General features: G+C 47.5%; 2 protein-coding genes across 3 annotated transcripts in view; one reads left to right on the top strand and one right to left on the bottom strand.

The window, feature by feature from the left end:
* Wnt5b (Wnt family member 5B) overlaps window positions 1-14,483 on the top strand; it is a 109,503-nt gene that overhangs the window by 27,179 nt on the left and 67,841 nt on the right. The window lies entirely within an intron of this gene.
* Fbxl14 (F-box and leucine rich repeat protein 14) overlaps window positions 6,862-14,483 on the bottom strand; it is a 29,998-nt gene continuing 22,376 nt past the window's right edge. Inside the window, exons 2-3 of one of the 2 annotated variants that reach the window (XR_013050117.1) lie at window positions 9,908-10,425; window positions 6,865-9,227 (exon numbers count right to left, since the gene is read on the bottom strand). Coding sequence is in view for 1 of the 2 variants with exons in the window: in XM_042273976.2 (XP_042129910.2) it covers window positions 9,970-10,425 (456 nt within the window). In the remaining variant the exon portion in view is untranslated. Of the gene's footprint in view, window positions 10,426-14,483 lie in introns of both variants that reach the window. The other variant, XM_042273976.2, reaches the window with a different exon arrangement.

Raw genomic sequence — 14,483 nt, 5'->3', positions numbered from 1 at the left:
CCCTTTTTGTTCTTAGGGCTTAGGGGAAACATCGACACTGTCAGGCACTCCATTTGGATAAACAAATGATAAAAGTCATTTTCACAGATGCACTACATTGAAGACATCTGCATTTTAAAACGTGTGAACATTTGAAAACTCCTCACAGATCCTGGAGTCCCATACATAGAGAGTCTTGTCCAGACAATTCTGATACATAGCTAAATATGAGAACCATTAATCCCACAGCATCATCGAATGGTTTTCCCATCACGAGCGTAGTATGTGGTTCTCAGTCAGACTTAGGCATCTTGGATCTAAGCAGGACTGAGTGCCTCACAGTTTGACACTTGACAAGTGGTGCTCCCCTTAGTGACTACCGCTTAGTGACTACCGCTTAGTGACTACAGCTTAGTGACTACAGCTTAGTGACTCCCGAGTGGGCAGAACTGAACCTGCCTTAGTTCCAGCACCAAGCACAGTGCCGTAGGGAGTGAGGATCCTCACTGGTGATGTCTGCTCGGGTGAAGCATCCACTAGCTACTGTCGTGGGTGCTTGCCGGGCACCCCCTGCCTCCATATAATCTCAGCACAACCTTGTGAAGGTAGGCTTCCGTGTTCCCTTTCTGGAGACAAGGACACAGAGGTGCAGAGGTGACATCCCTGTGCTATACAGCAGATCTTCAACGGAACTGTTCATTTCTTTGAGTGTTGGGGATCAAGTTCAGAGTCTTCTGCTCGCTAACCAAGTGCTGTCCCTGAGTCCCCCAGCTGGCGTGGCTTGAGTTGACAGCCCAGCGCTCTTCCTACGGAGCTGCAGCATGAGTGTGCTCAGTGTCCAGTTAGCGTCCACAAGCACTAGGTCATTCAGAGGCCATGTGTGCTGCCAAGGCGTGGAGAGTCTGAGATGTCTAGGAGCCTCTGTTAGTTCTTTCTCCGTTCTGACTCAGCCTCACCGCTGTGTCACAAGATACGCAGAGCTGTGCGGCTGAAGTTTTTACCCCGCGGAACACCCAGCATTCTCACTCGGGCACACCGACGTGTGTGCAACGGCCCCCCAGCCAAAGCTTTGCAAGTGTTTCCTCTTCCCTCTCTTGTTTCTTCAATGCTCTTAAATCCCCTCCCCTTTGTGGGGCAGAAGCGCCAGAGTGGGTGAGGGCAAGCAGGCTTCAGAGGCCCCTAACACGAATTGTCCTAACACCAGACTTCAAGTTGGGGTTGGTGTTGAGAGTCCTGGGGAAGGGGAGGTGTGATTTGGCCTTATGCCTGGTCTCCTGCTCAGAAGACTCACACAGCACTTGGTCCCATCACCCTAGAGGCATTGCGTGCCAAGGACCCAGGCCCTGAGAAGTGGCTGTGGTCCCGGCTGTGGGGCATGAGAAGAGACCTAAGTGGCCCCATCTCAGAGACAGTGTCGCCTTTATCATCTGAAGTGCTCTTTGCAGTTTGATGTTTTTCTTGGATCTTGGTCCTGAGTTTGTATTCCAGGTAGATGTGTTCCTCATTCCTGGTGGCCTTGTCACTGCGGCTGCTTCCTTGAGCAATCTCAACTCAACCGTGTGAGCCTGTCAGAGAAATGCTCACCCCAGCCTGCCTCCACTCTACCCCGGAATCTTTCAGAGATGTATATACGTTCGCTCTAAACTCTCACGTGGCTTTTCTCCTGTCTTAGGGTTTCTATTGCTCCGATAAAAACACTGACAAAAAGCAACTTGGGGAGGAAAGGTTTGTCTTGTACTTCAGGTAAACAGTCCATCGGTGAGGGAAGACAGACAGGAACTCCACAGGCCAGGAACGTGGATGCAGGAGCTGATGCAGATGCCAGAGAGGGATGCTGCTTACTGGCTTGTTCCCTATGGCTTGCTCTCAGCCTGCTTTCCTAGAAATTCAGGACTACCTTCTCAGTGTTGGCATCACCCATAGTGGGATGGGCCCAGGGCCCCCACATATCAATCATTAATCAAGAGAATGCCCGACAGACTTGCCTGCAAGCCAATAACATGGAGGAATTTTCTTGATTAAGAGTCCCTCTTCCCAAGTGACTCTAGTCTGTGTCAGGGTGACAAATGCCTAGCCAATACACCTTGTTTTAAAGGGCCTTAAACAGAATTACTAATAAGGACTCTGGTCATACAAATATCACCACGCCTAGGAGACGGTGAGCACAGAGCCCCTTCTGGAGTGCAGTCTGAGACTACGGGTAAATTTAGGAGCTCTGAGACCTGCTGTGTGCCGATCTCCTCTCCTCCTCGGGGTCAGCAGCCTAACAAACTGCATCAGAACTCACTACCTGAACAGTACCTTGATGGAGTGGGATGCTCCACAGTGGTTCTGGGACAGGGATATCATAGTGTCGGACTTTATGATATAAAACCACATTTACTGTGAGTAATTTGGAAGCCATCAGGCATTGAATTATTGATTCATGAGACGAATAGGTACGATATAGACCAAATTGCACCACAAAATCCCAAGCACCATCTAAATTCTCATCTAGTACACTGTTAAACTCTGGCTAATTAAGTCTCACTGCAGTTTGTAGATCATAGCTGCGTTTGCATTTTTATAAAAAAGACAGTGATATGAGCTTAATGGAATCTGACCTATATTACTCTGCCAAGAGAAATTCAGAGGCCCCAATTGGAGCCAATGTGGCACAAAGAACTGACCCTCTCCTTCTCGGGAAGTGGGTGGCATCATTAGGGAAAGCACTGAGTCAGTCATTTTTGTGGCTTACCGTTGCCACATTGTAGTTCCATGAACTCGGAGGACATCCTCGGGGACAGGGTGTTATAGTAGAGAGAATGAAGGAATAAACATCAAAAACTAGGTTTAAAGCCGGATGGTGGTGGTGCACACCTTTGATCCCAGCTCTCAGGAGGCAGAGGCAGGTAGATCTCTGTGAGTTCAAGGTCAGCCTGGCCTACAGAGCGAGTTCCACGACAGCCAGGGCTACACAGAGAAACCCTGTCTCAACCCCTACCCCAACATAAGGTTTGTCCCCAGCTCTGTGGCCCTGACAGTTTTGTGTGCTTGTCAAGACAGAGGGGTGAAGCGAGGCATAGGGATTTTGTCTACACATGTTCCTTCTGTGTACCCCATACTGGCCTTGAACCTGTGACCCTCTTGCCTCAGTCACCTAAAACACCATACCTGGCAGAGTATAGCTTTTGTGAACTTTGGGACAGTTCTTACTTAACAGAGAGTAGAGATCCCTTCCTCTCCCCAACATTCAGCTGCCTAAGTGTTTTTGTTCCTTTTATGTCAAAGCATGATTATGTGGGAAAAGATGATTTCAGTTTTGGGGGTTAGTTGAGGACTACGAGATGTGATAGCAACCGTTTCCAGGTCTGGTGGGACCGTTAGAAGAGTACAGCCAAAAAGGGCCTCTGAGGCAACAGGGGAGGATGCTCAGTGGTGCCCTTGACCTATGCACAGTCAGAGTTCTCTCAGGAGCTGGAGGAAGGTTGGCAGAAGACTCGGGTAGAGAAAATCGGAGCTTAAATAGGCCTCCTTTTTCGTCTAGTCTGGCCTCTTCTTGACATGTCCCAGCAACTGTTCCCTGATCACCACAGAAGGTCTCCCACCTTCCAAACCAGACTGACTAAATCGCTTCCTCAAATGTTCTCCCAGCCTGGAGAGGCTTGGCCTGGCTGCCCGGCCACTGTCATGTGCTTGCTTTTCCACTGCCTTCCGTCACCGCCCCAAGGCCGCTTTAATTCTTCGTCTTTCATAAAGTATTCCCTGACTCATGGAAGTGAAATGATCCAACCCAGTTCGTAAAAGTAGAAAATGACTCCTCTGGACCAGAAAGAGAGAGTCTCCATAAGAAACCCAGCCGCAGACCAGAGTAAGAGGGCCGCATGGATTCCTCAGTTCCTGTTCCGACGGGAAGAGCCCCCCTGGGGAAGGAAGTCCATCTGTGGAATGCACAGTGAATTCCCTTCACATCTGGGAGCTCAGCAAACATTATTAACGAGCAGTAATGATTTGTCAAGTGATAGAAATCGTTCCAGGGGAGGAACAGGGTAGGAAATACAGAGTCCTTCCCATGTTTCAAGGGGAATGAGGAGGCAGGTCATCCAGATGTGTTTTCTTAGGGGAGCTGTGAATTCCTTGTGTGCAGCTCTCACAGTGTAATTGTATCTTCCTTTCTCACCATTCTTTGTGTATGCACACACACATATTTAAGATGAAAGGGTAGAATGTGTCATTGGTTATCCAGCATCTAAAGAGCTTGGAAGTCACAACTCCATCCCCCCAACAAGTACTGCAAAGCATTCACAGTCCAGGGCTTAGGCTTACCAGAACACTGAGATCTCATCTTAGGAATATGGACAGTTCCTCCCCATCCTCCCACCGAGCCCCGGCTCCCCGCCTTACACATATCACCGTATTACCGCAGGCCTGTTTGCAGCAGTGTTTGAATGTGTTCTGTATTAGTTATCGTCGGCTGCTCTGATAACACACCATGACCAAAGCAGCTTACACAGAGTTTATTTTGGCTTATGGTCCCAGAGGGAGAGTCTGTCGTGGTCAGGGAGAACGGGGCAGGAAGCTGAGCATCTTCAGTGGCAAAGTTGAAGCAGAGAGAACCAACTGGAAGTGGAAAAAGACTGTGGACTCTCAAAACCCACCCCCTTAATGTTCCTTCTTTGGCAAGGCTATCTTCTAGAGGTTTCATTCCTACCCCTCCCCCCAGACCCTCCCCCCAAAACCCTCCACCCCGGACCCTCCACCCCTGCAAACAGTGTCACCAACTAAGGACCAAATATTCAAATACACGTGCCTTAAGGGGGACATTTCACATTTCATACTACCACACCTCCTCAAGTTCTTATGTTGGGATTTTAATTCCTCAGTGTGGTCAGTGGTGGGAGGTGGGTCCTGGGAGCAGATGCCACAGGGTAATAATGCCGTCCCCTTTGTGTTCTTGCTCTTGCAGAATGAGATTAGCCTCCAAAAAGCAGGTCATGCAGTTCATATGTCCCTACATAAATGCATCTTAGCAAGTTCAAAGCCCAGAAGCTCATCCAGGAGAAGAGAGTGGAGAAAGATTTCTTAACTACATAGAGCAAGTGAAGAGAGCATTGGGACCCTTTCAAAAGTAGTGCTTCTCCGAGGAGAGGAAGTGTGGGGATTTTTATTTGGGAACCTTTGTGGAAAAGTACATTAGTGGTAGGCATATGCCTGAGCATGCTCAACTTAAGGCCACAGTTCAAGAAGTAAATACGGTGGTTTTAAGCAGTGTGGGCATGCTCAGTCCAACATTATAAGGAGCCAAATGTACTCTAAGTCACCTAAAAGAAAGAGTGGCTTTGTGGCTTTGGCTGGTTATCTACAAGCATCTTAGCTGAAACCAACACAAAAGATAGGTCTGCAAGTGCCCGGATGCCAGAGTGAGGCGCCTGCCCGCTCTTGGTTCTGGCTTCTGTGTGTGCTCTCTTGTTCTGCTTTCCGCCACGAAGCAAGAAAAACCTCACCAGATTCGGCTACCCGATCGCTGACTTTCCAGCCTCTAGACACTTGAACCGGAAGAAACTTATTTCCTTTATAAATTACTCAGCTGCAGATATTCTGCTCTAGCAATAGGAAATGGACTAAGACATCAGTCATGTCTGGCTATGAAGAAAAAATGCAAAACGTACTAAAATGCAAATAATGAGACGGAACAAAGACCAAAGGCAGACTCAGTGTAGCAGGGATGTTGGCTCTAACAGACTAGGAATTGAAAACTATGGTTAATGTGCTAGGGCTCTAATGGAAAAGTGGGCAGCTTGTAAGGACAGATGAGCAATGTGTGAGAGAGAAACAAGAAACGCTAGAGAGCAAAATCACTTAGCAGAAGCAAGGAGAGCCCTTGACGGATGCAGCTACGGAGCATCTCTGGGTTCGGGGTGCACCAGTAGAAACCTCCAAAGCTGAAAACCTAGGAGGAAAAAGGATTTGGGATAAAGAGATGAGAGTAAGAACTATGAGCCCACTAGGTGTGGTGGCGCACACCTTTAATCCCAGCACTCGGGAGGCAGAGGCAGGCAGATCTCTGTGAGTTCGAGGTCAGCCTGGTCTACAGAGCGAGTTCCAGGCCAGGCAAGGCTATATAGTCAGACCCTGTCTCAAATTCCCCACTAATAAAGAACTTTGAGACAAGCACAGTAGATGTAGTGACATGTGTAACGGGGACACCAGAAGGAAGTGAAAGGGAGAAGAAATATTTGAAACAACAATAACTGAGAATTTCTGCAAGATAATGTTAGGCACAGAACCATTGACCCAGGAAGTTCAAGTTCAAGTTTAAGCAGGGTAGATGCTGTAATTCCAATCTTAGCACTCAAATGTGCTACCCCCAAAAAAGTGTTACTAGGAGGCCAGGCGTCATGGCACCACACCTTTAATCCTGGCACTTGGGAGGCAGAGGCAGGTAGATCTCTGTGATGCCTTCCAGGACAGCCTGGTCTACTTGTCTCAAAAAAAAAAAAAAAATACCTGAAACATAGGGGTGACCTATGTGGAGCTGTGCTACTGTGGAAATTGGTTTCTCCTTTGGGTTCTTAGTCTTGTTAGTAACGTGATTTAAAGCAGGAGTTAGTAGGATGCTTGCGGAAAATTTTATTATTAGGGTTGGGGAGAAAACAACAGGTTGAGCAGTCTGTACATCCCAGCAGCTGCAGGGAGGAGGGATATGGAGAAGAGGAAGGCAGGTAGCCATGCCTTTTGAGTCAGCCAGCAAGCAGGCACATAGCAGCAAGCCAGCTACATTTCTAAAGTAGGGCAGCTTCAGAGAAAACACAAATTTAGACTTTGGCTAGTATCCAAAAAAAAAAAAAAAAAAAAAAAAAAAAAAAAGGGAAGAGGAGGAGAAGGAAGAAGGAAGAAAAAGAGGAGGAGGAGGAAGAGTGTGGTGGCCCAAGCCCAGGGCTCAGAGGGCTGAAGCAGGCAGCTCTGTGAGTCTAAGGCCAGTCTGGTCTACAAAAGGAGTTTCTGACCAGCCAGGGTTACATAGTGAGACCCTGTAGATAGAAAAGGGAATGTTACACTTTCTGAGTTAAGTGGGTAGGCTTAGCAGAGCTGCATAGCATCTCCGTAAGTGACAGTAGCTGAAGACAGGGTTCAGGGAAAGAAAAGAGGGTGATTATTCCTCCCATCTCTTCAGCTTGGCTTTAGGTGAGTCAGCCTTCCTGAGGAGTGGTCTCCTGCCCAGGTGGTTGACAGCTGTGTTAATTGCTTCTTTGTGGCTGTAATAAAATACCAACCAAAAGCAACTTGGGAAGGAAAAGGTTTATTTGGCTTACACTTCCATGTTACAGTCCATCACTGAGGGCAGCCAGGGTGGGGACACGGTCATGAGCAGACGTGGGACCATGGAGGAAATTTTACTGGCTTTCTTCCTATGGCTTGTCAGCTTGCTTTCCTATGCAACCCAAGACCATCTGCCCAGGTATGGCTCTGCCCATGGTGGGCTGGGTCCTCAGGTATCAATCATTAACTAATAAAATGTCTGACACACATGCCTGTGGCCCAGTCTAGTTGGAGAAATACCTCAGTTGAGGTTCCCTCTCCTCAGGTGTCTTTAGTTTGTATCAAGTTGACAAAAACTAACCAGGATAACTGACTCATGTCAACTTGACACATAAATGTACCACTATAAACCATTAACTTTCCTTTCTTGTTTATCCCCAAGTACAGCTTTGAAAAGACCCACAGTCTTTAAAAAATGCTATCTCTTTAAAAGTCCAAAGTCTCTGGGCTGGGGAGATAACTCAGCAGTTAAGACTAGTTGTTGTTCCTGCACAGGACTGGTTGAGTTCCCAACACCCATATGGTGTCTCACAACCATTCCTAGCTCTGGTTCCAGGGGATCTGACATCCTCTTCTGATGGAGGAAAGTCTTTCTGTATACTGTGAATATGTGTTGCTCTGATTGATTGATAAATAAAGCTGTTTGGCCTATGGCAATGCAGCTTAGAGGCAGGTGGGAAATGCAGAGAGACATGAAGAAGGCGGGGAGAGATGCTAGCTAGTCGCACAAGGAGCAGCATGTAATGGCATACAGATAAAGCCACGGAACACGTGGCAACATATAGATTAACAGAAATGGCTGAGTTTAAATATAAGAGCTAGTCAGTCATTAGCCTGAGCTAATGGCCAAACAGTTTTAATTAATATAAGCTTCTGTGTGTTTACTTGGGGGACGCAAGTGGGAGAGATTTTTTCCAACCGCCGGCTGGCTGGGACACAGGAAATCTTCCAGCTACACTCTTCTTTCCTCTATGTGCACCAGGCATCATGTACATAACAATAAAATAAGTAAGTCGAAAAGAAAAGTATAGGTCAGAGCATTAGAGAAAGAAAAAAAGGTAAAATAAAACCTTTTTTATTGTAATTGATCTAACAGGATGGTAGTTTATTAAAAATAATAATAGCAACAGCATATTTTGTATTATATGTGTATGCATGTGGATAAGCTAAAGGAGCGACAGCAATCGTACAAAGAGTAGGAAGGAGGAATTGGGACGGTGTCATCAGAAATTACATGTACGTACCTGTCAGTCAACATAGAATTTAAAAGTGAACTGAGATTTAAAAAAAAAAATGGGGCTTAGATTATAAGTAAATAAACTTTATGGAGACCACTTCAAAACTAGGAAAGGGGCGGGCAATAGCAAGGAAAATGTATTCTATGCACTTAAACTACATCAGTAATCACTTTGAATGCTGGTAGTCTAAAGGCACCAATCAAGAAACAGATTGTCATGGGTTGGGTGGCTCAGAGGCAGGAGGATCTCTGAGTTCAAGGCCAGCCTGATCTACAGAGTGAGTTCCAAGACAGCCAGGATTGTATAGAGAAACTCTGTCTGGGGGTGGGGTGGGGGTTCCTTTCCTCAGACTCCAGAATTGCTTATGCAAAGAAGGGTTCTTAAGGCAAGAACTGACAGTTGATTGTGATTCACTCTAAGAGTCTTGCTGTTTGGTGTTTGCTGGTGTGTGTGTGTGTGTGTGTGTGTGCGCGCGCACACGCGCGCGCGTGTGCGTGTGTGCGCACGCTTAGTTGAAGTTAAGGCTCTTTTCCTTTCTTGTTAACCCCTCCCAGGTTTGACCAATGTCTTAGTTACTTCTCCATTACTATCATAAGACACCATGACCAAGGCAACTTATAAACAAAAGTATATAATTTGGGTTTACTGTTTCAGAGGGGTAGAGTCCATGATGGCATGGTGGCAGGAACAGCTGAGAACTCACACCTCGATCTGCAAGTAGGAGACAGAGAAAGAGAAAGCAAGCACTGGGAGTCATAGAGTCTTTTGAAACTTCAACCAGCCCCCGGTGACACATCTCCAACAAAGCCACACCTCCCAATTCTTCCCAAACAGTTCCATCAGCTAGGGGTTGAGTATTCAAATATATGAACCTATGGGGGCCCATCCTCATTCAAACTACTGCAGCTAGTACGGCACCCTGCCCAGAGAATACTGGTCTTAGTTTGGGTTCATGGTGGTTTGAATGAGAAATGTCCCCCATAAGTGCATATATTTGAAACCTTGGTCCCCAGTGGGTGGTGCTATTTGGGGGAGTCTTTGGGGGTGTGGCCTTGCTGGAGGAAGAGCATTACTGGAGGCAGGATTGAGATCTTATAGCTTCATACTACTTCCAGTTTGCTCTCTCTGCTTCATGTTTGAAGTTGAGGGTGTGAGCTCTCAGCTTCCTGCTCCTGCCTCTGTGCCTGCTGCTTACTGCCTTGCCCACTGTGATAGACTCTTTTTTTTTTTTTGGTTTTTTCGAGACAGGGTTTCTCTGTGTAGCTTTGCGCCTTTCCTGGGACTCACTTGGTAGCCCAGGCTGGCCTCGAACTCACAGAGATCCGCCTGGCTCTGCCTCCCGAGTGCTGGGATTAAAGGCGTGCGCCACCACCGCCCGGCTAGACTCTTACCCTCTGGAACATAAGCCAAAATAAACTTTCTTCTATAAGTTGCTTCTGGACTTGGTGCTTTCTCACAGCAACAGAAAAGGAAGTAATACAGGTTTTTTCACAGACCTGCTGAACGGCACAGCAGGTAGGTGACTTCTGACACCAAGGCATGGGGAGGTGTGGGAATGGGGGATGACAGGAGGGAAGGCGGCCAGGGAAGGGTGGGAGAGCCAGTAGCAGGTGATGGCTGTGGGCTGGGGGAGCTCCAGCCTTCTGTCCAGGGTAGGACACCTCCAAGAGAACCAGGGCTGGAGTTGGTTGGGTGATGTTCCCGGGAGCGTTCGTTCCTGGTGCTCTGTTCCTCTCAGGTGGCAGTGAGAGTGTGGTTCCCCAACTCTTAGGCAGGACAAGGGGGTAGGCACAGCTGTATCTTCTGCAGCTGCTACAGCTGCGAGCTGAGTTGAGGTACGCCGTGTTCTTGGTGAGTGACTGCCATCTCCCCCGGATGCAGCAGCAGTCATAAGTAGTTTGTTGTTTGGCTACAAAGGGAAAGAGGAATGGGGTTAAAGAGGGAGCGCGCCCATGTCGGTTCTAGGGCACGGTGAATATTCTGTAAGCCTTTGTGCCAGGAACATGGATCTTAGTGTCTGGGTGGTTCTGGCGGTGATGGTAAGGGCAAAGTACAGGCTGCCCCATGCTACCTCAGAACTCCGCTCCTTCCACCTTGCCCACTTTGTTCCTGGTCGAGAATAGTGGTCAGTTAAATATGCCACAACCTTCCTAATCATTAGCCGGTCCTGTGACTGTTAAACGGGAAAGCCCGTTAGCCACTCCTGTAGGAAAGCATCCTGCGTATAGCTTAGAGAGACCTGAACGGATCCTTTTATACATGGCGATAGTTGTTTCCAACTTGAATTGCATAGTTTATTTTTCTCAACCCTAGGGGTAGAATACAGTCTGCATTGTGTCCATCCCAAATTGGTTTCTGGTAGGCTGTGATTATGGGGACTGTTCTCAAAGTACTGAATGCATAAGGCTCCCAGATGCTTGCACAAATCCACCCGCCAGGTGGAAGGAACAGCGTGCTGGCTCCGGTGCCTTGTCATTCAGTTTGACCTCCAAGGATAATCTGTGTCCTTGAAACTGACAGTCGGGGTAGAAGCGTTAGGCGAGGGTGAAATGCCGGTTAGCTCACGCCTACATTAAACAGAGACCATGAGGACAGGTGCCAGCATTTCACCACGCGGGTTTCTTTCTGCGGTCTGAGCCGTGAATGCCATGCTAAGTGGGTCATTGTGAAGCGCAGTAAGTTAATTTTTCTCCAGTAAAAGTAAAAACAAACCAATAGAGTCTTCTGCTAACTTTGGCAGGTTCGCCCCAGCTAAGTGGTTTTGTTTCTTTGTATGAAGGTTTTACAAAAATGTTTTACCAGAAAATGGAAGAGCAACCAATTTTACCATTGAACCAAAGTAAAGACATTGCCGGGGGAAGGGGGCGCGTCTGTAGCTCAGAGGCTGTTGCAGAAGACTTAGAAGACTTCTGTTGCCAGGTGGCAGCGGTGGTGGCGCACGCCTTTAATCCCAGCACTCGGGAGGCAGAGGCAGGAGGATCTGTGAGTTCAAGGCCAGCCTGGTCTACAGAGTGAGTTCCAGGACAGGCTCCAAAGCTATACACACAAAAAAACAACCCTGTCTCGAAAAACCAAAGAGAAAGAGAGAGAGAGAGAGAGAGAGAGAGAGAGAGAGAGAGAGAGAGAGAGAGAGAGAGAGAGAGAGAAGACTTAGGTCTGTTGGAAGCATCCATATCAGGTAGCTCACAGCTGCCTGTAAGTCCAACTCCAAGGGACCCAGTGCCTCTGGCCTCTGTGGATATCTGTACTCACGTGCATATACCCGTATACAATACACTTCATTATTTTTTCTTAATCCTCCCTCTTTTTAAGTTAAGATTGGGAGTTGTTAAAAACTCCGAGTAGCAGCTAGGCACGTAGCTGTGGACAGCCGCAGGGATACCACAATAAACCAGGGTGTAGGGCTGGGACTGGCTTGGTTTGATTTTCCAGGTCTAGTGCTCACATTTTGGGTTGTCCCTCTTATAAGGCAGAGATCTGTTTGGATCCCCACCACAGATGTGGCTCTTAGCTATGTTGTTGGTAGGTGAGGCGTGTGTCATCAGACCTGTGTTGACTGCCTGAAGTTCTGGATCCCGCCCCTAACACAACAGACAGGCAAGGCAGCTTGCACTATCCCAGTCATATGTATTTTTTTCTTTATAATTATTTCCTATGGCTAGGCATAGTAACATATACCTGTTATCCCAGGGCTCAGCACTCAGAGACAAGTTTGAGGCCAGCTTGGTATACATAGTGAGTTCCAGACCAGCCAGGGATACATGGAGAGACCCTGCATCACACACACACACACACACACACACACACACACACACACACACACACACACAGAGAGACTACCTTGGTGGGCTGGGAGATATCTCAGACAATAAAGTGTTTGCCACACAGCATGAAGTTCTGAGTGTGAGTTCCCAGAACCCACTTTATAAAAGCAGGACAGGGTCTTACCCCAGTGCTGTTGGGGACCTGTGGGTCCCTAGGCAGCCATTCTAGCCAACCAGTGAGTTCCAGTTTCACTGAAAGACCCCACTTAAAAACCAATGTGGAGAGCAGCGAAGACACCCCCATTGCCCTCTGGCCTCCACATGCACGATTACTTTGGGACGCGCACCCAGGAGTTACCATGGTAACTTTTAAGTCAATGCTGAGATTTTAGTAGACTTGTTTTGGCTGGTAAAGTTAGTGCTCTAAGATTGTCCCTGCCTCGCTTCAGTCATTGCTAAGGGCTCTGTCGTCCCTGTGGAAGAATCAGCAGAGCCTGGTGTACTGAGTGTCCCAGATCTTCCCCCTGCTTCTCCGAGTCCTTCAGGAAGTCACCTCTGTGGGACTTAGCGTAGTCCTGTGGACTGGCTTCAATCACTTCATAAGGTAGAGCCTTCCAACCCAAACAGCTCCAGATTGCACCACCCTCAACAGTCACATCAGGGATCACATTTCAGTGTGAGTTTGTAGGAGACAAATTACAGTATTCGGCCCACAGCATCCCTTGTAAAGTCACCCACTCTAATCAAAATACAGACATTTCTCTGCCCTAAAGCTTCCTTCTGCGCCTTTACAATCCGATTCAGGTATGTGTCAACACAAATACTGTGCCTCTCCAAACATAGGGACATTTGTTTATGGCTTTGTGTTTGTGTGTGGTATATGTACATGTGTGTGCACAGAGTTGTGGAGGCCAGAGTTAGACACTGGGTGTCCTTTCTTGATTGCGCCTCAACTTTGGTTTTTTGGTCTTGAAGTGAACTTGAAGCTTAGGATCCCCTGTGCCTTCTCCTATGCTGAGCCCAGCTTTTTTTTTTTCTTTTTGTGGATTCTGGGGATCCAAACTCGGGCTCTTACGCTAATATGGCAGGTATTTGACTGAACAAGTCATCTCCCTAGACCCGCAAGAATGTTTTGACCAGCTGGGCAGTGGTGGCACACGCGTTTAATCCCAGCAGGATTAAAGGGAGGCAAAGGCAGGTGGATCTCTATGAGTTCGAGACCAGCCTGGTCTACTCAGCAAGTTCCTGGCCATCCAGGGCTATATAGTGTGACATTGTCTGACCAAGATAAAGAAAACATGAAGAGTGGAGGGATGGCTCAGTGGTTAAGACCACTTGCTGTGCAATAGTGAGGACCTGAGTTCAGATCCCAACACCTACATGAAAATCTAGATGGTCACACATACATATGCCACCCCAGTGACACAGGACAGGTCACACATGTGCCTGTCACCCCAGTGCTGGCAACTGGAGGGTTGCTGGGGTTTGCAGGCCACAGCCTAGTGCTCCATATTTAGTCAGTGACCTTGTCTCAAGAGAATGAGGTGAGGAGTGATAGAGCAGGGCACTCAGTGTCCTCTGGACTTTGTGTATGTACGTAGATTCCTGCACGTAAACATATAGATCACATTTACACACACACACACACACACACACACACACACACACACACACGCACACACACGCGAAAACATGAACATTCTAATGAGGGTAAAACTGTATGTGAAAATTCCAGTGGGGCTGGGTGTGATGGTGCCTGCCTGTAACCCTAACACTTGGGCAGTAGAGACAAGAGGATCAGGGTCATCCTTAGCTACATAGTGAGTTCAAGGCTAGCCTAGGCTACATGAGACCATGTCTCATATAAAAATTAAACGAAATTTCTGTATATCAGTCAAAACTGTTTTCCTTTGTGTAAAGATCGATATTTGAATCATTAATATTTCTGAGGCAAATTTTGTTTTCAAAATTGTATGGTGAGGCAGCTGCAAATATAGCTTCCATTCTATGGTGTCATGTGATATAATAAAGCAGTGTTGACAGGCTTGGGACACCCTGTGTGGTTTGAGTGTGTCCCCTGAAGACTGTGCTAGAAGTTTGTCTCTAGGGTGGCGATGTTGACTGAGGGTAGAGACTTTAAGGTTGGACCTGATGCAGAGTCATACATAAATCCCAGATTTATTGTTTAGCCAGCCAGGGAATA

The sequence above is a fragment of the Peromyscus maniculatus genome, chromosome 3, assembly GCF_049852395.1.
Source record: "Peromyscus maniculatus bairdii isolate BWxNUB_F1_BW_parent chromosome 3, HU_Pman_BW_mat_3.1, whole genome shotgun sequence".
NCBI lineage: Eukaryota > Metazoa > Chordata > Mammalia > Rodentia > Cricetidae > Peromyscus > Peromyscus maniculatus.
The sequence above is the reverse complement of the archived record's forward strand: the minus strand, read 5'-3'. Positions and strand labels throughout refer to the sequence as shown.